The 24,045-nt window shown below is 46.1% G+C and overlaps 1 protein-coding gene across 2 annotated transcripts in view; it reads left to right on the plus strand.

Moving 5' to 3' along the window:
- The window catches only part of LOC137420545 (dedicator of cytokinesis protein 1), a gene marked incomplete in the record, with an annotated part of 615,378 nt that overhangs the window by 184,695 nt on the left and 406,638 nt on the right, over positions 1 to 24,045 (plus strand). For both annotated transcript variants that reach the window (XM_078772553.1, XM_078772554.1), the window contains 3 exon segments: positions 1,057 to 1,182; positions 2,606 to 2,730; positions 16,371 to 16,469. In XM_078772553.1, the coding sequence (XP_078628679.1) occupies positions 1,057 to 1,182; positions 2,606 to 2,730; positions 16,371 to 16,469 (350 nt within the window).

Genomic DNA, 24,045 nt, shown 5'->3' on the forward strand with positions numbered 1-24,045 from the left:
ATTAACAGGCTTTTGGTTACTTGTCGATATTAACAGCCTTTTGGTTACTTGTCGATATTAACAGGCTTTTGGTTACTTGTCGATATTAACAGGCTTTTGGTTACTTGTCGATATGAACAGTGTTTTGGTTACTTGTCGATATGAACACGCTTTTGGTTACTTGTCGATATTAACAGGTTTTCGGTTACTTGTCGATATGAACAGGCTTTTGGTTACTTGTCGATATTAACAGGCTTTTTTTTACTTGGCGATATTAACAGGCTTTTGTTTACTTGTCGATATTAACAGGCTTTTGTTTACTTGGCGATATTAACAGGTTTTCGGTTACTCGTCGATATTAACAGGTTTTCGGTTACTTGTCGATATTAACAGGCTTTTGCTTACTTGTCGATATTAACAGGTTTTCGGTTACTTGTCGATATGAACAGGCTTTTGGTTACTTGTCGATATTAACAGGTTTTCGGTTACTCGTCGATATTAACAGGTTTTCGGTTACTTGTCGATATGAACAGGCTTTTGGTTACTTGTCGATATTAACAGGTTTTCGGTTACTCGTCGATATTAACAGGTTTTCGGTTACTTGTCGATATTAACAGGCTTTTGCTTACTTGTCGATATTAACAGGTTTTCGGTTACTCGTCGATATTAACAGGTTTTCGGTTACTTGTCGATATTAACAGGCTTTTGGTTACTTGTCGATATTAAAAGGTTTTGGCTTACTTGTCGATATTAAAAGGTTTTTGGTTACTTGTCGATATTAAAAGGTTTTGGTTACTTGTCGATATTAACAGGTTTTTGGTTACTTGTCGATATGAACACGCTTTTGGTTACTTGTCGATATTAACAGGTTTTCGGTTACTTGTCGATATTAACAGGTTTTTGGTTACTTGTCGATATTAACAGGCTTTTGGTTGCTTGTCAATATTAACAGGCTTTTGGGTACTTGTCGATATGAAGCGATTACGTATCCTGTGCTGTCATCATAATGCAAACCATCTATGGTGAGTGAAAGGTAACATGTTTAACATGTGTCCTTGGAATGACACCTCTCCACAGGTGTGCATGTATCTCTGAAGATGTTGAACGGGGACATCAAGCAGCTGCGCCAAGAGTTTCCTCATTTGGTGGACCGAAGCACAGCTGTAGCTCGCAAGCTCGGCTTTCCAGAAGTCATCATGCCAGGTTTACCTTCTTGCCACTCTTTTTAAATCCCACGCTTGAGAATAAAAATCCTGTTTGCATTCGATGTGATTTAAAAAAGTAAATCATTCTCCAAGAGTGGTTTAATTAGTACAACCTGACCTTTGTTGTCCCCCGTCGCACAGCGTAGCGAAAGGGGGACTATGGCTTTCCCCTCCGTCCGCGTGTCCGTCCGTCCGTGCGGGCGTGCGTGCGGGCGTGCGTGCGTGCATGCGTGCGCAAAGGACCGCATTCAAATTTGGTGTGTGGGTGCAACCCACGTCAAAATCCAAGATGGCTGCGGCCATGTATGTCTGATGCCATGTATGTCTGAACCTTGTGAGATGAATATCTTGAAAAATAAGCGAAGTACCAACTTCTAATGTGGTGTGTGGCTGTATCTAGGCATAAGGAAGAACGCTATTGTAAATTGGGTCGCCACGTCAAAATCCAAGATGGCCGCCGCCATGTATGTCTGAACTTTGTGAGTGAAATATCTTGAAAAATAAGCAAAGTACCAACTTCTAATCTGGTGTTTGGGTGTATCTAGGCACAAGGAAGAAGGCTATTGAAAATTGGGTCGCCACGTCAAAATCCAAGATGGCCGCCGCCATGTATGTCTGAACCTTGTGAGCGAAATATCATATCATAGCATGTTTTCTGCGTCTTCCACTTTGTCAACTCACATCACTTCACCGACGGGGGACCTAGGCGTAACGCTTGTTTCATATCTAATCCCTTTTATTGACTTGCATGATTGAATTAATCCTGGATGAATTGTCATTGTCATTGTCAAATCAAATGGATTTGTCTGATTGACATAGACCCGATGATGATGATGATGATGTATATCACAGATATCTTCATTGTTCTGTCATGATTTGACCCAATTATATCACTCCAGCCAAGTATAACAAGCAATCCTATCAAGCTTCAATCCTCTTATTCGTTGGTGATTAGATTTTCTAATGATTGTAACATCATTTATTTATGTAAGTGCTTCAAGTTATTTATTTTGTATGACGTGGTACAGTAAACATTTTGCTTGCTACTTCTCTTGAGAACAACCTGAGAACAACTCTTGGGTTGGGATGATCATTATTTTCGCGAATCATGGTGATTCTGGATGTCGGACCTTTCCTCTGACCAAGCAACGATGCTCTGGCATTGTTTGAATCTGTCATTTTCACCACCATAGCTATCTGAGGCCTGTCACCTGACGTTAACCATTTTCTCAGTGTTGTGTTTTGTGTGAATATTGCACCTGTGGGCCCTTTGGCGGAGTAGTGACAAATGTGAATAGGATAAAGAAACCTGATTTGTCCTTAAGTGTTAACTTGTTCATGAGGTCGACAGAAACACTGAAAGTTTCATTTTCTGACTGCTTGGCAAGTGTCGTTTCACAGAGAATGTGGTGTTTTTGCAGGTGACGTCAGGAATGATATCTACGTAACTTTGCTCCAAGGTGAATTTGATAAGGGGAACAAGACGACGCCGAAGAATGTAGAGGTGACCATGTCTGTTTGCGATGAGGATGGGAAGATTCTCGAGGTAATTTCGCATCACATCAAATATATATTTTTCCAAATGATATAAAATTAACCATTATGTTAATGGGGAAATAAACGGGAAGTTGATGGAGTAGGTCAAGCGCTGTGTGAATCGAGGCGAAACTGACGTTCCGGGCGTTAACCCTTTGTCGGAGCAAAAGAGCATCCTGTTTTTCTTGGGTTGCTGGGGATACGATGAGATGACGCTTGTCAAGCAGCCAGATAATGAAGCTTTTCACGTTTTGCATACGTTGCGCACACGTCATGAATGTAATACTGAATAACAGTTGTATTTAAAAAAGAACTTCGATTTAGAAACTTGTTTTTTGACTTTTATATTTGTTAAGAGTGAGCATATGTGAAGCTTAACTGGTTTACGCTCCATCAAGCGATAACATGTGGCCATCTGTTCTCATGCGCCTTTGGAGAGGTTGTGCGGAGAGATGGGAGTGCTTGTCTACACAGTGCAGCAGGGTGCCAGGTGGAAATACAAAAACAAACCATGCCATTGAAAGTTATCGTTTGTGTGGTTGTGTGTGTTTTGTACAAATGCCTTCCTAATACAGACAAATTCCGAAAAAATTCCTATGTATGAATATACACGTACAGAATATATATGTATACATACACATACACATACTAGCTTGGCTCGCCAAACCACGCGTCATTACAGAGGAACGGGCTTATTTTAGCTGAGGCTAATGACTATACCAGAGTTTCTGTGTTATCATGATTTACACCAATCATAATACAAACAATTATTTTGCACAAATGTATTTGTAGTGTTTGTGATATCACATTTTTATAAACAATTGAAGTTGAAGATTTTAAGTTGAAATTTTTTTTTTTCAAAAAACAGTTCAAAAAAATAAAAACAAAATCACATTTTTTTCAAAAATCAAAATTTTTCAAAAACAATACCCTTAGGCTTAGGACATACGCACGGGAGAGATAGGTGCATACCAGAAGTTTGGTACTATTTCACAAAAGTTTGAGGGAGTAGTTCAGTGACAAGACAGACACCACAGATACAGTGCATTCAGAAAGTATTCAGACCCCTTCACTTTTTTCACATTTTGTGATACACAACAAACACACAACAGGCATTTTAAGGCCATTTTCCCTGCTAGAGCGGGGGATAGCCAACATTTTGTTGTGTTGCAGCCTTGTGCTGAAATCGTTTAAATTCATTTTTTCCCTCATCAATCTACACTCAATACCCCATAATGACAAAGAGAAAACAGGATTTTAGAAAGTTTTGCAAATTTATTAAAAAGAAAAAAAACTGAAATATCACATTTACATAAGTATTCATACCCTTTGCTATGACACTTGAAATTTAGCTCAGGTGCCTCCTATTTCTCTTGATCATCTTTGAGATGTTTCTAAAGAAGTTTGGAACAACCAGGACTCTTCCTAGAGCTGGCCGCCCGGCCAAACTGAGCGATCGGGGGAGAAGGGCCTTGGTAAGAGAGGTGACCAAGAACCCGATGGTCACTCTGGCTGAGCTCCAGAGATCCTGTGTGGAGATGGGAGAAATTTCCAGAAGGACAACCATCACTTCAACCCTCCACCGATCTGGGCTTTATAGCAGAGTGGCCAGACGGAAGCCTCTCCTCAGTGAAAGACACCAGAAAGCCCGCCTGGAGTTTGCAAATAAGCACCTAAAGGACTCAGACTGTGAGAAACAAGATTCTGTGGTCTGATGAAACCAAGATTGAACTGTTTGGCCTCAATTCTAAGCGTCATGTCTGGAGGAAACAAGTCACCGCTCATCACCTACCAATACCATCCCAACGGTGAAGCATGGTGGTGGCAGCATCATGCTGCGGGTGTGTTTTTCAGCAGCAGGGACTGGGGGACTGGTCAGGGTTGAGGGAACAATGAACAGAGCAAAGTACAGAGATATCCTTTATGAAAACCTGAAACAGAGTGCAAACTGTCACACTCAAGGGAAGGTTAATAGTAGAGGGCTACTACACCTGAGTGTCACATTAAGTAAAGTTATTTCGGGCCGGGACGGCCCTAGAGGAAAAGACGGGTGCTGTGTTATGGTTTTTAGAACCTTCACTAGTAAATTTTAGTAAATGTTTCCCTTATAAATGTTCCCCTGTAAATATCCCCATCAATTGGCTTGTTAAAGATCGCACCCTAGTTAGTCCATGTACAACACGTAGCGAACCATAGGACCTCTCCGTAGTTATTTCATTATTATGTATTTCAGTTAAGGATCTGTTCCCAATAGTTGAATCTGCATTGCATTAATCAAATAAGATAGGCCCCAGTACTTCGTTTTCCAGCAGCGTTCGCTGCTCCTTGCCTTGATTCGGTTGTTGGCCCCAAACCGCCATAAGCCATGCGGTCAAGCCGAGGAAGAAGGGGGCGGAGCCACCAGAACAAGGTGTGGTACGTCGACGCACCATCAGAGGTGGAGCCAGCGAGCCCTTACCAGCCAACCAGGGCTGACGAAATACGATCACGGGCGTGGCTCTATGAAGCGCGCATTGATCTGGAAGCGCGTAATATAAGCGCCAGCGCGAGCCTTTTGGAGAGAGTCGACTTGGGTTGAAGACGGCGCTTGGTGGGGTCTGGCTGAGAGAGACGAAGCTGCGCGGAGCTCTCTGACGAGCTGCTTCGAAAAGCCCCTACCGCGTGAACGAATACGTGCAGCTGCCGCCTGGTTTTCGCCTCTAGCCCGGAGCGTGGACTGGAGCCAACCTCGACGCTGCGCAATGGCCCGGACCTTCCTACCCTGTCACCTGCATGGACCCTTCTCCTCCTTCCAGTTATTCCTGCCTGCCATTCCCTGTCGTGTGAGTCTGTTTGTTTGTCCTGGGGTATAAAATAAGACTGTTTAAGGCTGCCTGTGTAGCTTCTTCTTCTTCTTCGTTCTGTATATTACTTTTGTTTCCCCTTCTTCTTTGGTTTTGTACATCTATATATATATAAAACACAGTTTGTGTGTGTGTGTGTGTGTGTGTGTGTGTGTGTGTGTGTGTGTGTGTGTGTGTGTGTGTGTAATGTTACCGATAGACTCCTAAACGGAGAGGCTCACGTGCTTGATATTTGGCATAGACATGGCCATTGAGCCTGGGAAGAACATGGCCGACCTAAAAAAAATTATTTCATAATATTTTTTTACCATATTTTTACCTCAGCGCATTTCAGCGAGGAATATTATGCACGGAATCTGAGGCGATGGCAGAGCAGCGCGCTGATTCGCTCAGAGCGATCACGTGATGTTCCTTGCCGCCATAAACTCACAGTTACGCGTTCACACGTAATTCAGTGCGAAAAGCGATTGCGTTTTTTCACATTTCAGCGAGGAACATTGCCATTCACACCACATAGGTTTTTTTTTCTTTCATCTTTAGATCCATATTTTTTTTCAGCAAGGAATATTATACACGGAATCTGAGGTGGTGGCAGAGCAGCGCGCTGATTCGCTCAGAGCGATCACGTGATGTTCCTTGCCGCCATAAACTCACAGTTACGCATTCGCACATAATTCAGAGCGAAAAGCGATTGCGTTTTTTGACATTTCAGTGAGGAACATTGCCATTCACACCACATAGGTTTTTTTTTCTTTCATCTTTAGATCCATATTTTTTTTCAGCGAGGAATATTATACACGGAATCTGAGGCGGTGGCAGAGCAGTGCGCTGATTCGCTCAGAGCGATCACGTGATGTTCCTTGCCGCCATAAACTCACAGCAAGTAGCATAGATTTTAGCATGATTAGCATTTAGCATGATTTAGCATGATTTAGCATAGATAGTAGCATGTTTCACATATAGATTTTTTTTCAGCGAGGAATATTACACACGGAATCTGAGGCGGTGGCAGAGCAGCGCGCTGATTCGCTCAGAGCGATCACGTGATGTTCCTTGCCGCCATAAACTCACAGTTACGTGTTCGCACATGATTCAGAGCGAAAAGCGATTGAGTTTTTTCACATTTCAGCGAGGAACATTGCCATTCACACCACATAGGTTTTTTTTTTTTCATCTTTAGATCCATTTTTTTTTTACACGGAATCTGAGCCGGTGGCAGAGCAGCGCGCTGATTCGCTCAGAGCGATCACGTGATGTTCCTTGCCGCCATAAACTCACAGCAAGTAGCATAGATTTTAGCATGATTAGCATTTAGCATGATTTAGCATGATTTAGCATAGATAGTAGCATGTTTCACATATAGATTTTTTTTCAGCGAGGAATATTATACACGGATTCTGAGCCGGTGGCAGAGCAGCGCGCTGATTCGCTCAGAGCGATCACGTGATGTTCCATCCCCGCCGCCAGACCATTGAACATAAAACACAGTTTGTGTGTGTGTAATGTAATGTTACCTCCCCCCCCCCTCCGTCCTCCCCTCCCCCCTCCATCCTCCCCTTCCCCCCCTTCCCCTCCCCCCTCTCCCTCCCCCCTCCATCCTCCCCTTCCCCCCCTCCCCTTCCCCCTCCCTTCCCCCTCCACCCTACCCCCTCCCTTCCCCCTCCACCCTACCCCCTCCCTTCCCCCTCCACCCTACCCCCTCCCCTTCCCCCCTCCCCTTTCCCCCTCCCCTTTCCCCCTCCCCTTTCCCCCTCCCCTTCCCCCCTTCCCCTCCCCCTTCCCCACTTATCCTCCCCCTCCCCCTCCCCCACCTCCCCCACCTCCCCCTCCCCTCCCCTCCCCTCCCCATCCCCCTCCCTCCCCTTCCCCCTCCCCCCTCTCCCTCCCCTCCCCCCTCTCCCCCACCACCCCCTTCCCCCCCTCCATCCTCCCCTCCCTCCTCCATCCTCCCCTTCCCCTCCCCCCTCTCCCTCCCCTCCCCACTCCGCCCTCCCCTCCCCCCTCCATCCTCCCCTTCCCCCCCTTCCCCTTCCCCCTCCCTTCCCCCTCCACCCTACCCCCTCCCTTCCCTCTACACCCTACCCCCTCCCCTTTCCCCCTCCTTTCCCCCTTACCCTCCCCCTTCCACCCTTACCCTCCCCCTTCTCCCCTCCCCTCACCCTCCTCCCCCCTCCCCTCCCCCTCCCTCCCCTCCCCTCCTCTCCCCTCCCCCTCCCCTCCCCTCCCCCCTCTTCTCCCCTCCCCTCCCCCCCTCTCCTCCCCTCCCCCCCGTTCCCCTCCCCTCCCCTTCCCCCTTCCCCCTTCCCCTCCCCTTCCCACTCCCCCTCCCCTCCCCCGCCCGGCAATGCCGGGTACTTCTGCTATTAATTAATAAATGTCTGTTATTTCTTACCCTTTTGGTTTCATTCTCCCCCGATCGCTTTAGTCCTTTCTTTCGATTGAGTACCTGTTGCACGACTTGGCCAACACTTAGAATCGGGTTAGTCTTTTGTTAACGGCCTGAGTCGTGCCTCGCTTCGCTCGGCGTGTCCATTACAGCCGCGGCCCGGGCGGGGCTCATTTCCTCGCTTACCGGAAGGCGCTGGTAATTAGGTCATATGAATAATTGGCCTACTACCCTATTCAGCGCTGACCGGAAGTGGCGAGATAGTTCCAGGACTCGGACGGCCAGCTTAAAAGATGAGGGGATTAAAACACCCTCGGTAAGGGGAGTGCCGAAACCGAGATCCGTAACAATATATGTATATATATATATATATATATATATATATATATATATATATATAGATATAGATATAGATTATACACTAGTGTTACAGTAGATCTTCCCTCAGATTGCAGTAGATCTTCCCTCAGATTACAGTAGATCTTCCCTCAGATTACAGTCGATCTTCCCTCGGTTCTGTAAGTAAAACGTAACTCACGGATGTCTGGATTCCTCCAAATTTCTTTGTTTAATGTTATAAACAGCATTAGCGACTGTTTAAAAAGCTAATCATGTGTGTTTGTGGTTTATAATATTTTACAAGCCCGGCTAGGCCGCTGTTAGACTTTCGGTCTTGTTTATTAAAGATTTCACGATTTTATTTCCCATAGCTATACACTATGAAAATGCATCTTCTTTGGGCGTGTTTTATCGCTCCAAACAAAACAGGCATTACCTGGCTTCCTTTGCTTGAGTTGTAATCAAAATGTACCTTTGTTTCTTCAAAAAGTAACTTCTGATAGAAGACACGTTGTTTCAGTCTTAAAATGCACATCTGAGGCCTATCATTAGCCAATGGAGCCCTGACCCTTCTTCATTTTTAAACTTGAAAGTATGGAAAACTTTTCGCTTTACAAGGTAAAAATAGATTAAAACCAAACGTTATTAATAAATATTGTATTCCATAGTTAGTTTACATTATAATATACATTTTTGAAATATTGTATTGTTTAATTCCATGGTTGGAAAAGAGTTGACTTGCTTTAAACAAACTCTGTATATACACCCCAGGAATAAAAATATATTTTCTCAACTTTAGCTGAAACTGAGACTTGAACCATCCCAGCGACTGTGATGGTGAACTAGAGTCGAGATAAAGCCGTGAGGGAGTCTCAATGAATTGCCTTCATGTTACAGGCCTCATTTAAAATGCATTTTGTTCTATAAATGTTAACATTCATCGAAGATTTCCTGTCTGTGTTATTTGGGCGGTGTATGAATATACCGTGCGATCTCGGCACTTTCCTGCCTGTGCGTTACCTTTCATCGAATTTTCTTCCAGTTTTTTGCAACCGAGTCTAAAACCATCTTAGCGACTGTGAAAAATGAAATCAGATGGTGAATTAGAGTCGACATAATAGTCCATGGGCCAGACCCCAGAATTTCATGGATTGGTACCACCTGGGGTGGCAAAATCTCACTGTGTTTTCTTGAAAGGCATATACCCACAGATGAAAAAAACTTCGAAGCCAAGCTTGGAACAGTAGCTTAGTGCTAGTAATCACCTCTTAAAGATGGAGGACTGGGCCTGATCCGGGACCAAAATTATGGGGTAGGGGAAATATAAATTGCGATATCGTTTGAACTAATGGTCCAATTGCTACAAATGACCACTCAAAATGTTGGAAATTTTATGTTCTACATAACTATATCTATTATTTGCCAATATGCTAATTAGGTAGGTCACTAGAGGTCAAAAGGTCACGAAATTTGACCCCTGCTTAAAATCTGGCCATCTGTCCAAAATATCACCACAGTTACCCTACCAATGGGAATTTCTCAGCCAAAATGGGCTCAAATAGAAGTTAATAAGTGTCAAAGTCCATTTTATGCCTAAAATTGTGGATTTTATTTGTATCCGATCCATGGTACATAACGGAATTTGATACATCTTTTGAAAACAGCCATTTTTAGCCCGAAAAACATACAAAATGAATGATGTCAATATGCTGATATTTAATTAGCATTTTTTCCCCCACTTTCAGGCAATAATTGAGGGCACTGGAGATCTAGACCAAGTACCCTTACTGCCACGCAAGTTGACCCGTTACTCCTGCATCTTTGAGTGCGAAGACACAGACCTTGAGCTGAATTCGCCCCAAGATCGTGCACCGTGGGAACGGCTTCTGAAAGCAGCTGACATCCGGAAGCATGCCGGCATTCTTAGGATTGATGCCACTGCCAGAGATGATGAGATCCCACAAGTCCTGTATCACAGGGGATGCAGGAATCAATTCGTTAAGAAACGTGACCTGGATGCTATTGAAAAAGCGGCATCCGCAGAGAAGCCGGATGAGCCGGGACGGAAACAACTGAACCGGAGAAAAAGTCATCAGCAGGTCTAACCTCGTCATCATCACGCGTGTATGAACCAGTCTGCATCTTCTACCTGAAAAGAAGCAAATATCTCACAAGCAGCAAAACAAGAGAGCCCTTGGTCCAATGCGTCGATCTATGTTCAGATCAGACGGTTAGGCAGGCAGCAGTGGACCAAAGGGATCCAAGAATGATGGCGATTACGTCCCGAGACCTAGTTGCAGCCGAGGGCCACTACCACCGGTCTTGCTATCGTAGGTATACCAAACAGACAAGCTCCAAGACCAACTCTGAAACTAGTGGTGATCCGGTGGCATTCCACCCAGACCCAGATGAGGAGTATGCTAAGACTGAAGAACATTGTTATAGTGAACTGGTGAGGTTCATTAGGGATGTTATATTTGAGAAGCCTCAAGTGAAAAGAATGACTGAGTTATGCAAATACCTGCTTGATTTGTTTGTAGAATCTGGTGTAGGCCTAGGTGAGGTTAAAACGTCCACTAAAAAGCACATCCATAGAAAGATCAAAGGGGACTTTGGGGAGAGTATACATATGATACCAGATGAGATGGGCAAATTGCTGATCTATCCTGACAACCTTTCACTGTCCCAGCTGGTGAAAGAAAACCAGAGGCTTAAAGAGGAACTCCTAGCTACCAAGCAGAACACCTCCAAGGTAAGTATGATGATGATAAATATGTCCACTATCCTGAGAAATGATGTCAAGCGGCATGATGTTCAAATGCCCTGGCCTCCAATACCAGAGGAGTTGAAGGATGGAGCAGCCTTCATTCCATGCTCTTTGAAAAGATTCTTGAGAATGCTCATGGCAGGCGAATCTGACTCCTCAGGTCCTGTATCGGACCGAATCCAAAGGCTTATTGGATCCATTGGGCAAGACCTCGTCTATGGCATAACCTCTGCTAAGGTAAAACCTCCCAAACACATCCTCTTGCCTTATGCTGTCCTATCCCTAACTGGTTGTGTTGAGATCATTCGTTTCCTGAACCGAAGTGGTCATCGTGTTTCTTAATCAAAGCTTGAAGAGATTGACACGGCTCTCTGTTTTCACAAGATGCCCGTGAACGAGGGAAGTGTTACCATACCAAGAGGTATCAAGCCCAATGTTCAGGTGACATTGGCGTATGACAACATTGATAGACGGGAGGAGAAGCTGAGTGGAGGAGGGACGTCCCACAGAATAAATGGCATCATTGCACAGTCCATGGTATTCGGACCGCTGCCCTTCATGCAGCATCCCCTGAATGAGGAGAAGCGAAAAGACAGGACCATAGGGATTGAGGAGCCAAGGCTACTTCCCATCTACAATGCCGGAAAGCGTGTTGGACCGCCACTTCGCGGTTATGTGGAAATCGACGACCAGACAATGAAGCAAGATGTGAACAAGAAGACTCTACTTTGGTTACTCACTCGTGCACATTGTCCTTCAAACCAAACTGTGTGCAGCTGGACAGGCTTCAAGATCCAAGTCCGTGATGAAGTACAGGTCACCCCTGATGAAGTTGGTTATCTCCCCACGATAAATGCCCCTGCCACTGAGCTTTCTACAGTCCATGAGGTGTTGTGCCAGTCTCAACTGATCAGAAGGTAACTAGGTCTTGGGAGCATTGTCGTTGTGTTTGACCAAGCGCTGTATGCCAAAGCCACTGAAATCATTTGGAAGCAGAGGGACACATTCTCAGAAGTCATTCCTAGGATGGGTACATTTCACACTTTGTGTACACTCTTAAACATCATTGGCAAACAATTCCAAGATTCTGGGTTGAGGGACCTTTGCATTGAATCGGGTGTCATTGGCTGAGGGGTCAGTAGAAAAGTTACTTTTGGGAAAACAATACAACCGTGCGGTTAGGTTCCACAAATTGTTGAATGAAGCTCTGCAACGTCTTGCTTGGAAAGGGTTCGTATAATTTCACGGCGAAGATGAATGCTCAGACTTACAAAGTTTAGTCAACACATTTTCCCTGGACATATGCCAGGAGACCTTCACAGAGACCCTTAGCAGCCCGGTATTCGTATCACTGGCTGAGCGTTTTGAAGCATACAAAGATAGTCTGCGCCAGCATGGAGGGGCTCTGGCATCATTTTGGATGTCATACTTGGACATCGTGGACGTCATGTTGAACATGCTCCGAGCTTCAAGAGAAGGCAATTGGGATCTCCATCTCTTGGCCATCCATGACATGATACCATGGAGCTTTGCATACGACAAGCTTAACTATGCCCGCTACCTGAGTACATACTACACCGAGATAACCACCCTCTCCCCAGAGCACCCAGATGCTCTGGAGCACCTCAGGAATGGTGGGTTCCCTGTTCAAATTGGACCTGACAATCCATTCAGAAGAATTCCTGTTGACCAGACCATTGAGGAGACCATAAACAAGGACACCACCCAGACCCCAGGAGGGATGAAAGGTTTCAGCCTCAAGCTAAGTGCAGTACACAGATACTACCTCACTGTAGAGTACAGGAGCTCATTTCTGGGTTTACTGAGGAGTGCACTGGTGAGTGACAGATCATTCTGCCACCCTGATCTCACCGCACCACGGATGAGGAAGGTTGAAAGGGATGTTTCAGTGTTAGTCGATATGCTGGATGGAAATTGGACTAATCCATTTGGTGTCCCCTTTGAGCTCATCAGCCTCCAAAAGGAATGGTCGCCCCTGACAACATCGCCAAAGACCTTTTGGGGCCAAGGACAAGGGCATTGCGGCATTTAAATAATTCTGTGATGAAAGGCTTGACGTCCATGCCACCAAGGGTTTCTTCGATCCACTGAAGAAACAGAGGCTGAAGACTTTCAGCGATATCAAAATGAAGAGGTCTTTCAAAACACAGGGACGGAGCATCATCATAAAGGCTGACAGGAACCTGTTTGTGAAAATGACTCTCATTGGACAGACCAGAAAGCTGGACATGAAGAATGTGCTGTCCTATCGTCTTGGTCCTATACCTTGGGCTTTAGCGAACCCTGAAGGCACCCTACGGAAGACCAATAAGGCACAGCTCTCCAAACGTCTGAGAAAGGATCTTTCACCAGCAGATACCATCCCTTCTAACTCAGCTTGCATCATTGATGGAATGGCCATTGTACAAAAAATGATGGCAAATACCACTAATGCCTCTTTTGGAGAAGCCTCCAAATCCATCTTGTCTGCGGTCCTGAGGGAGCGGAGAGTCAACTGCCGAATTGATGTTGTCTTCGACGTCTACAAGGAGAACTCCATTAAAAATGCCGAGCGGGTAAAAAGAGGGTCTGAGAGTGCCATGACATTTGGTAAGATTGCATCCGGCCATAGGCTGAAACAATGGAAGAGTTTTCTACATTGTGGAAACAAGAAGACCCAACTGATTGATTTTCTGGTTGAGGAATGGAGCAACGACCAAAGTCTACGTGAAAGGCTGGACAGGACAGAGCTCTTCCTCACACACGGAGACCAGTGCACAAGAGTTACAAAGGACTCGGTGTCTGATGTTCAAGATCTACAGAGCAGCCAGGAGGAGGCAGACACCCGGCTACTCCTACATGCCGAGCATTGCGGCAGGTCTGGTCTGACAGCTGCTGTCATCATGTCACCAGACACTGATGTCTTCATCTTGGCAATGGCCTTCACACCAAAGTTAAAATGCCCAGTATACTTAAAAATTGGGATCCAACACGTGCACTGAATACATAGAGATTAAGAAAGCTGCAGATGCCCTTGGTCTTGAAAAATGTGCCTGCCTCCTGGGTCTCCATTCATTCACGGGTTGCGACACCGTGAGCAGCTTTGCTGGCCGGGGCAAAGTTTCAGCTCTTTGGCTTCTAAGCCACGAGGAACACATGTCCACCCTGCAGTCATTAGGCCAATCATGGGACCTATCAAATGAATCAATCCAGCGACTAGAGGCACTGACTTGTTCCCTCGACAGCGCCAGGACAGCCATCAATAGCGTCAATGAGTTGCGTTTCAACATCTTTTCTGCGAAGAAAGGCGAGGCCGAGTCTTCGCAACTCCCCCCCCTGCGCATCTTCCTTGCTCAATCACTGTAAGAGGGCCAACTACCAATGTGCAATCTGGAAGAGAAGTTTGGACAGGAATCCAGATATTCCGTCTCCGTGTGGCCATGGATGGAGGGTAGATGACGGACAGTTGGTGATTGACTGGGGTGACGCACCACCTGCCCCTGAGGCTGTCATGGAGTTGATCGCCTGCAACTGTCTAAGGCAGTGCTTGGAGGAGAGCTGTTCCTGCCTCCAGAACAGGATGAGGTGCACATACCTATGCAAGTTTCAGACTTGTAGCAACATGCAAGAGGAGGAGGGGGAGGAGGAGGAGGAGGAGGAACATGGCAAGGTTGAATTTGAAGGCTCATCCGATGATGACGACAACAGTGACTCTGACGAAGATTGAGATGCAACTCAGATGTGGATACTGGGGCCCCTTTAATGGACACACTATGGTACTGTAGGAGGATGTGATGCTTGGTAGTGCAAGGGGAAACAACAACTGATGAAACCAATTAATAAATGTATTGAATAGTTATTTATCTCTCTGGGGGAGATACATGTAGTTGTATTTCATGCTCTTCGGGACACTCTTCAGCCTCTTTGAACCAGTAGGAATAGGCTGGGATTTGAGGCTTAAATAGGCCTACCAAATCTATAAAGAGGAATTTCTAGCAGGTATCAATATTTTGATATGTTGTTAAGGGATGATTTACCATGTTTCATGAGGTAGTCTGTCAGATGGACGTAAAAAATGCATACCTGAGGTTCAATGGTGAATGACCTTGACCTTGACTACAGGTGACCTTTAAATGCCTAACAGCCCTAAACTAAATAAGAGCACATTTTCACATGATATTTGACATTTGTATTGAAAATGTTGTTTGAAAGATTTTTTATTAACACCAACATATTGGCATCTTCCATTTTTGAGTGTTTTTCAGGCTAAAAATGGCCGTTTTCAAAGATGTGTCAAATTCCGTTTTGTACCATAGCTCAGATACAAATAAAATCCACACTTTTAGGCATAAAATGGACTTGGACACTTATTAACTTCTATTTGAGCCCATTTTGGCTGAGAAATTCCCATTGGTAGGGTAACTGTGGTGATGTTTTGGACGGATGGCCAGATTTTATGCAGGGGTCAAATTTTGTGACCTTTTGACCTCTAGTGACCTACTTAATTAGTATATTGGCAAATAATAGATATAGTTATGTAGAACATAAAATTTCCAACATTTTGAGTGGTTATTTGTAGCAATTGGATCATTAGTTCAAACGATATCGCAATTTATATTTCTCCTACTCCATAATTTTGGGTCCCGGATCAGGCCCAGTCCTCCATCTTTAAGAGGTGATTACTAGCACTAAGCTACCGTTCCAAGCTTGGCTTCAAAGTTTTTTTTTCATTTGTGGGTATATGCCTTTCAAGAAAACACAGTGAGATTTTCCCACCCCAGGTGGTACCAATATCTGGTCTGGCTCATGGACTATAAAGCCGTGAGGGAGTCCCAATGGACAGGCCTTCATTTCATTTAAAATTCATTTTGTTCTATAAACGGTAACTTTCATCGAATTTTCTTCCCGTTTTTTTCAACCAAGTCTTAAACCATGTTAGCGACTGTGAAAAATGAAATGAGATCTCGAATGAAAGTTGAAATAAAACTGTGAGAGAGAGCAAGACACCGCGGGTCTAACAAAAGAGGCCTCAAAGCTATGCGAGGAAAGAAAATGGTTGTGATTTGTTTTTGAAGCCCCTCCCAGACCAGGTGTAGCCACTCCCCCGAACAGACTCATAGACAGACAGACAGACAGAATCACCTACGGAGAATATTATATAGATATACACACACAAATATTATGTGTGCATTTGTAAAAAAAAAAAAAAAAAATTCGTGCAAATAAGATATGCAACTTCATACTTCCTTTTAATAGTTATATTAAATATGATATACCTGTTTGATAATGAGGTGTATTTTAACCCTGTTTGACAGAATGTGATCTACCTGGGAGCAGGCAGTATCCCTTTAAAGGAGTACCGATCGGTTGTTTACTACCAAATCAAAGCACCACTGTGGTACGAGACTGTCAAGGTAAGTTTGTTATTCGTCATCCTTTACATATCTTCATTTGTGTATAAATAGTATGCTGGAAATATACACTCTGTATAACTTGGCCTGTTAAACAACATTTGTGTATAAATCCTTTTCATTGATGTTTTTTTGTGCTCGGCTTGTGGAGGAGTTAAAATTCAAATTGGACCAGGATGTATCAAACTATAAAGAAGGGGGAAGGGGTTGGACACACCAACAGGAGGGTAGAGTGCCAAAATATAAGACTTTGGCGTGTTTTTGGCAAAATGCTTTTGCCCAGCTCCTTGTGTCCCAAACGCATTTGTCCCACAAGCTGATTTATGAAGAGGTTTATGTTTAACTGCGCTTGCGGTGCCGACCCACTGTCTTGCCGTATTTTCTGGGGGATGGGGACGAGTGCTGGTTTGGTTCCTCGATCTCTATCAGTGCCTCAGGTGCGCCGCCTTCTAGTCACCTACCCCACGATGTCCAAGGAGTGGGAGTGGGAAGGATTCCAAAGATCCAAATCCTGACAACCAAATTTTACGGTATCGGTACACATGCCGGGCTCTCAGGGTGTGTGCTCAAACCTGCTGCCACTACTGACCCTGATACCACCTGGCCAGGGATAACTCCGTAACTCCGTGACCTCACAGGTTGTTAAGCAACTGCGGACGCCAGTTGAGATAAGAAGGTTGAACAGGGTTTCCTCGCTTTTTATGTTGCATTACCTGTTGGTGACCTAATAACCTCCACTCAGGTCCGCACCATCAGTGTTCACCCATTTTCCATCTACCACTATGGCTGAGCGAACCGTGGGTGAACGTTGGCAAACCACTACTGAAGCGAAACAGTAGGGTAGAACTCCCATCTATCTATTACATACACACTTTTCGGAGAAATGAAAGGAAGGGCAACATTGAGGCAGATTGGAAAATGTAACAATTATTTATTTACACACACAAAAGCAGGCAAATATCCACAAATTAACGAGCCTTTATTCACAAAGCAGTCAAAGGTGAAAAGGCATTTATTTACAGCAAAAGCAAACAAAGCCAAAAGGTACAAAAGAGCAGACTTATCCCGAGCACGTGTTCTTATGCAGTGTTACCTACAAGTAGGACATAGCCCTATCATTCGTTCTGTGAAGAATACGAGGAGAGAACAGAACAAAAGAGGGAGTGTGGAGTGTGGAGACGACTCCTCGCTTGCCTCACACAACCAGGTTGGGTTGTGACGGGATCGATGGGTGGTTAAGGATTGGGAGGATGGGTGGCGGCGTGTCGATGTGGTGTCGTAAGCCTGTGGTGGAGCTATGGGTGCACGAGGGACCCTGTGGCACCACTGCGCCCTCGCCTTACATCCCCCTTGCTACATTGTGGACCCAGCGCGACTTGTCCTGGACCCAGCGTGACTTGTCCTGGACCCAGCGGTACTTGTCCTGGGCTCAGCGCTACTTGTCCTGGACCCAGCGCAGCTTATCCTGAACCCAGCGCAGCTCGTCTTTGACCCAGCGCGACTTGTCCTGGACCCAGTGCGGCATGACTTGGACCCAGCACAGCTTGTCCTGGAGACAGCAGAACTTGTCCTGGACCCAGCGCGACTTGTCTTGGACCCAGCACGACTTGTCCTGGACCCAGCCCGACTTGTCCTGGATCGAGCGCGGCTTGTCTTGGACCCAGCGCAGCTTATCCTGAACCCAGCACAGCTTGTCTTGGACCCAGTGCAGCTCGTCTTGGACCCAGCGCGACTTCTCCTGGACCCAGCGCGGCATAACTTGGACCCAGCACTGCTTGTCTTGGATCCAGCACAGCTTGTCTTGGACCCAGCACAGCTTGTCTTGGACCCAGCACGACTTGTCATTGACCCAGCGCGACTTGTCCTGGAGACAGCGCGACTTGTCCTGGACCCAGTACAACTTGTCAGTGACCCAGCGCGACTTGTCCTGGACCCAGCGCGACTTGTCATGGACCCAGCGCAACTTGTCCTGGAGACAGCACAACTTGTCCTGGACCCAGCGCGACTTGTCATGGACCCAGCGTGGCTTGTCCTGGACCTAGCGCAACTTGTCCTGGAGACAGCACAACTTGTCCTGGACCCAGCATGACTCGTCCTGGTAGTCGATCCTTCAAGCAGGCAGTGAGTGCTCTTTATGACTCGTTCCTGGCACACACATAACAGCTGCGGACCACACCATGTTCTGGACGTTATACTTGCCACACTTGGCGTGGCTTTGAGGCAAGTACAGTACATGCGATCATCTTTGGACCCCATGCAGCCTTTTCCCATTGGTGTATGACTGGTGAGGGCGTGTCCCATGATGCAGCTATGGGAAATCCCCGCATCACGCTGGAGGAGTTCAATGGTGCCCTCGCCCCGCATTTCGTATGCTCAAATGCTTCATTGTACAATACGTATGTATATGAGAAGCGTTGTTCGTATATGAGAAGTGTGATGAATGCAAGGGGGAGGAATGGGGAAGGTAACTGGTCTGGAGGATTTTTTGTTTCTATGGTAGTTGTGTGGTTAGCATGGGATCGATGGGGGAATAAACATAGATAATTGTGAGGGAAGAAAATAATGAGGGGTCCGAATGGTGAAGGAATGGATGAACATATGGATTGAATGTAAGGGAATAAAATAATGAGTGGATTGAATGTAAGGGAATAAAATAATGAGTGGATTGAATGTACAAATGGACCTAAGGACAAGAATAAACTAACCGTGGGGTTTAAGGAAAGACCGATGGGTTGAAGGAGGGATTCATGAATTGAGGTTTAGTGAAGCAGACATATGGTGGATTGAGAGAGAGAGAGAGAGAGATTGTAATAACGGACCAATGGTGGATTGAGAGAGAGATTGTAATAACGGACCAATGGTGGATTGAGAGAGAGATTGTAATAACGGACCAATGATGGATTGAGAGAGAGATTGCAAAAATGGACCAATGGTGAATTGAGAGAGATTGCTAGAATGGACCAATGGTGGATTGAGAGAGAGATTGCTAGAATGGGCCATTGGTGGATTGAGAGAGATTGCTGGAATGGACCGATGGTGGATTGATAGAGATTGAGAGATTGCTAGAACGGGCCGATGGTGGATTGAGAGAGATTGCTAGAATGGACCGATGGTGGATTGAGAGAGATTGCGAGAATAGGCCGATGCTGGATTGAGAGAGATTGCTGGAATGGACCGATGGTGGATTGAGAGAGATTGCTGGAATGGACCGATGGTGGATTGATAGAGATTGAGAGATTGCTAGAACGGGCCGATGGTGGATTGAGAGAGATTGCTAGAATGGACCGATGGTGGATTGAGAGAGATTGCTAGAATGGACCGATGGTGGATTGAGAGAAAGAAATTGTTGGAACGGACTGGTGGTGGATTGAGAGAGAGGGGGCAGCAAAAGGGGAAACATCACACTGGAAATAGACGAACCTCACAACGCATTCCACCCCCAACCACCAGAAAATGGGCGAAAAGTCTTCCTTCACACAAACGATAAAAATAACTGTTCTGTGATTTATAAGTGAACATCAATGCACTACCCTGGGGTACATTTTACAAAACCATGACTATATATATATATATATATATATATATATATATATATATATGGCCAGGACGTCCATGCAGAACCATATATACATATATATACATATATATATACATATATATACATACACATATATATACACACACATATATATATATACACACACATTTTTTTTTTTTTTTTTTTTTTTTTTTTTTGTATACAAGATCGAGGCTCGTGAAAGAGCGAACATTAATCACACAGAAAGACAAACAGACACATAAAACAAATAACATCGGGAGCGGTAGACAAGATGGGGAGAGAGGGGGAAGGACACAAACACAACATTTGAGAGCAGGGACCGAGAGACATGGAGACATCGAGAGATCTGTGGGAGGGAGAGGGCTTTGGGGGGGAGGCATGTGAAGGGGGGGAGGCATGTGAAGGGGGGGGGGTGGGAGAGGTATAAACATATGGACACTGCCAGGATTTCCAGGAAATAAGTTGGAATTTCAAACAAGGTGGATCTGGGGTGAATTAGTGGGGGTAGAAAAGATCAAGGTTATGGATGGGGGAAGATAATAGATGGTGGTGAACAGCTGTTTTAAAGACCTGGAGGGAGGAGAGGGATTGAAGGGAGTGTGGGAGTTTGTTCCACAGGCGGGAGAAAAGAGGAATGAAAGAGTGAAGGTGAGCAGAGAGCCGAGATTTCGGCAGTTTAACCATCAGAGGGTTGCTGGCAGATCTTGTGCGACCTGTAGGAATATTTGGGGGACAGAGCACAGAGAGAGCTGGGGGAGCAAGGCCGGAGAGGAGTCGGTAGAAGACAGAAAGACCACCTACCTGCCTGCGGTGAGTGAGTGAAAGGCCCTCAGAGATAGCTTCATCGCGGGAGATTCCAATGATTTTGAAAGCTTTGGATTCAACAGCGTGAAGCCGAGCCAGGTGTGAGGCAGGAGCACCAGCCCATAGGGGAGAACAGTATTCCATAGAGCTGCGGATGAAAGCCTTGTATGTGGTGAGGAGCTCAGGTGTGCCGAGGAAGGACTTCGCACGACGGAGGATGCCCAGTCGGCGACTGGCTTTGGAGGCCAGCTTGGAAATGTGGTTTTCCCAAGAAAGATCATGGCAGATAGTGAGACCCATAAGCTTGAGTGACAGAACTTCTTGGAGAGGATTGTTGAGAAAGTAGATGGGAGGGTTGTCCAGTCGATCTTTTCGGAGAGACATAGTAAGAGAGTGAGATTTGGCAGGATTGAAAGACATGTTCCACTTGTTTGACCAGTCTGTGATTTTGTCCAGGTCTTCAGAGAGTGAGGAGGCTGCAGACTGCCGATCTGAGGGAAGAGGAATGGAGCGGCAGAGAGTGGAGTCATCAGCAAAGAGATAGAGAGGATTTTCCAGAGAGTCAGAGAGATCATTGATAAAGACCAGAAAAAGCACAGGGCCCAGCACACTTCCTTGGGGAACTCCAGCCTGAACAGGAAGGGGAGATGAGAGAAATCCATTCAGGGCCACACGTTGACTACGACCAGAGAGGAAGTCCGCAAGCCATGCATGGAGATTTCCATGGATACCATAGGAGGAGAGTTTGGTGAGCAGAGCTGGGTGCCAGACCGTATCAAAGGCTCTTGATATGTCAAGGGAGACAGCTCTGATTTCCTGTTTGGCATTGAGGACCTCCATCCATTGTTGAGACAGCAGAAGCAGCATGTCCAGAGTAGAGTGACCTGGTCTGAAACCAAATTGATGATCAGAGATCAAGCCATTGGAGAAGAGGAAAGATTTCATATCCGAAGCAATGATGGATTCCATGACTTTGCTGATAATTGGGAGCAGGCTGATTGGTCTGTAGTTGCAAGGATCTGTTTTTGCACCTTTTTTGTGTAAAGCGGTAATGTTAGCTGATTTCCAGGATGCTGGCAGATGACCTTGAGCAAAAGATAGGGTGAAAAGAACAGAGAGAGGGTGAGATAGAGCGGCAGAGCAGGATTTTAGGACCCGTGGGCTGATGCCGTCTGGTCCAGTTGCAGAATCAGAGTCGAGGTTTGACAAAAACTCCTCCACCTTGTCAGGAGAGAAGGACACAGAGTCCAGGAGCAGTTGGGTTCGACTGGGAAAGGAGGGAACAGAGAGAGATGGGTTTGGGACTAAGGATTTCGAGGCAAACACAGAGTTGAGGCATTCGGCTTTGTCACGTGCGATGTCAACTGTGTGGCCATTTGAGGTAAGGGAGGGGATGGAGGGGGAACAAACACCAGAAACGGATTTGACCAGACGCCACCAGGATTTGGAGGAAGGAGACAGGTTTGAGAGTTCATTCTTGAGTGAGGAGAGATAGTGCTTCCTGGCACTCCTGAGGGTAGACACACACTTGTTCCGAGCTTGGTGGAAGGAACTGAGATTTCCTTCAGTTGGATTAGCCTTCCAAGAGGCAAAGGCAAGTTGTTTCAGGGCAACTGCCACACCACAAGATTCAGTGTACCATGGACGGGAGGAAGGGTAAGACAATTGAAGGCGAGATGGGATAAATCTGTGCATGAGAGAGATCAGTTTGCTTTGGAAGAATTCCCAGGAAGAATTGATGTCAGCGGCAGTGGAGATGGGAGACCAATCCAGACGATTGATGGCTGCTTGAAGACCGTCCCAGTCGGCCTGAGTGAAATGCCAGACTCGACGACGCTGAGGAGGCTCTCTGAGAATGGCCAGAGAGATGTCCACTTTGACAAGCACATGATCAGAAGAACCGATTGGAGCAGAAGAAGAGCAGCAGACATTAGCAGGGAAGTTTGTCATAACCAAGTCTAGAAGAGAAGATACTCCATTGGCTGAGATCCGGGTCGGGAAATTGACAGATTGTGTCAATCCCAGTGAGTCACAGAAGTCCTTTGCTGAGATGCCATGACTAGTGAGAGAGGAACCCACACCCAACCAGGTGGCATGATGACAGTTGAAGTCACCACATATGAGGAAGAGAGAGTTGGGATGAGTGGATAGAAGTTGGTCCATGTTGTCAGACAGTGAAATGTAGATGGAGTCATCACTGTTTGGGGGACGGTACAGAACACATATGAACAAAAGGTGGGAGCGGAGAGGAAGCCGTAACCAGAGGTACTCCTGCGGGTGAGGAGGAAAGAGAGCAGTGCAAGGAGAGTGAGGAAGAGAGTTTTTGACAAAGATAGCCACCCCACCACCAGGCCGAGGCTCAGGTCTATCATACCGGAGGAGGGAGTAACCAGGAAGAGATATTAAGGAATCAGAGACATCTTGAAGGAGGAAAGTCTCTGTTAAGCAGATCAAGTCTGGATTGTCAGAAGCAACCTGTATGGAGAGATCAGTCAGGTTTGAGCGAAGGCCCCGGATGTTTGAGGTCCATACCGTTAATGAAGAGAGAGGGGGAGCATCGGGTACAGGACAGGGGAGGGGAGGAGTAGGGTAAGATGAAGGATGAGAGGGGGAGGTAGGGAGAGCAGTCGATAGTGTTTCTGATGTTGCAGAAGAGTTCCAAGAAAGGGAAGGATGAGGAGGATGAAAGGTTTGCTGGTGAAGGGATGCGGCACAGTGAGGGGTTGTCCGAGGGGGGGCAGAGGATAGTAGAAGGTTTGGGGGGGTGGAGGTATGAGATAGAAGGGAGACGAAGTGGGGAGGAGGCAGCCCGGAGGAGGAGGGGGGAGGAGAGAGAACTGGAGAGGAATGGTATGGGGGGAGAATTGAAAGGGAGGGATTGGGGGGGAGTTTTGAAGGGGAGGAGTGAGGGGGGAGTTTAGGAGGGGAGGGGCAAGGGGGGAGTTTTGGAGGGAAGGGGAAAGGGGGGAGATCAGGAGTGGAGGGGCAAGGGGGGAGATTAGGAGGGGAGGGGCAAAGGGGAAGTTTAGGAGGGGAAGGGCAAGGGGGGAGTTCAGGAGTGGAGGGGCAAGGGGGGAGTTTAAGAGTGGAGGGGCAAGGGGGAAGTTTCGGAGTGTAGGTGCAAGGGGGGGGATTTGGATGGGAGGGGCAAGAGGGGAGTTTAGAAAGTGGATGATTAATGAAAGACGAACATTGATAACAAATTGGGTTTGTTGT

The sequence above is a fragment of the Myxine glutinosa genome, chromosome 2, assembly GCF_964187855.1.
Source record: "Myxine glutinosa chromosome 2, kmMyxGlut1.1, whole genome shotgun sequence".
Taxonomy (NCBI): domain Eukaryota; kingdom Metazoa; phylum Chordata; class Myxini; order Myxiniformes; family Myxinidae; genus Myxine; species Myxine glutinosa.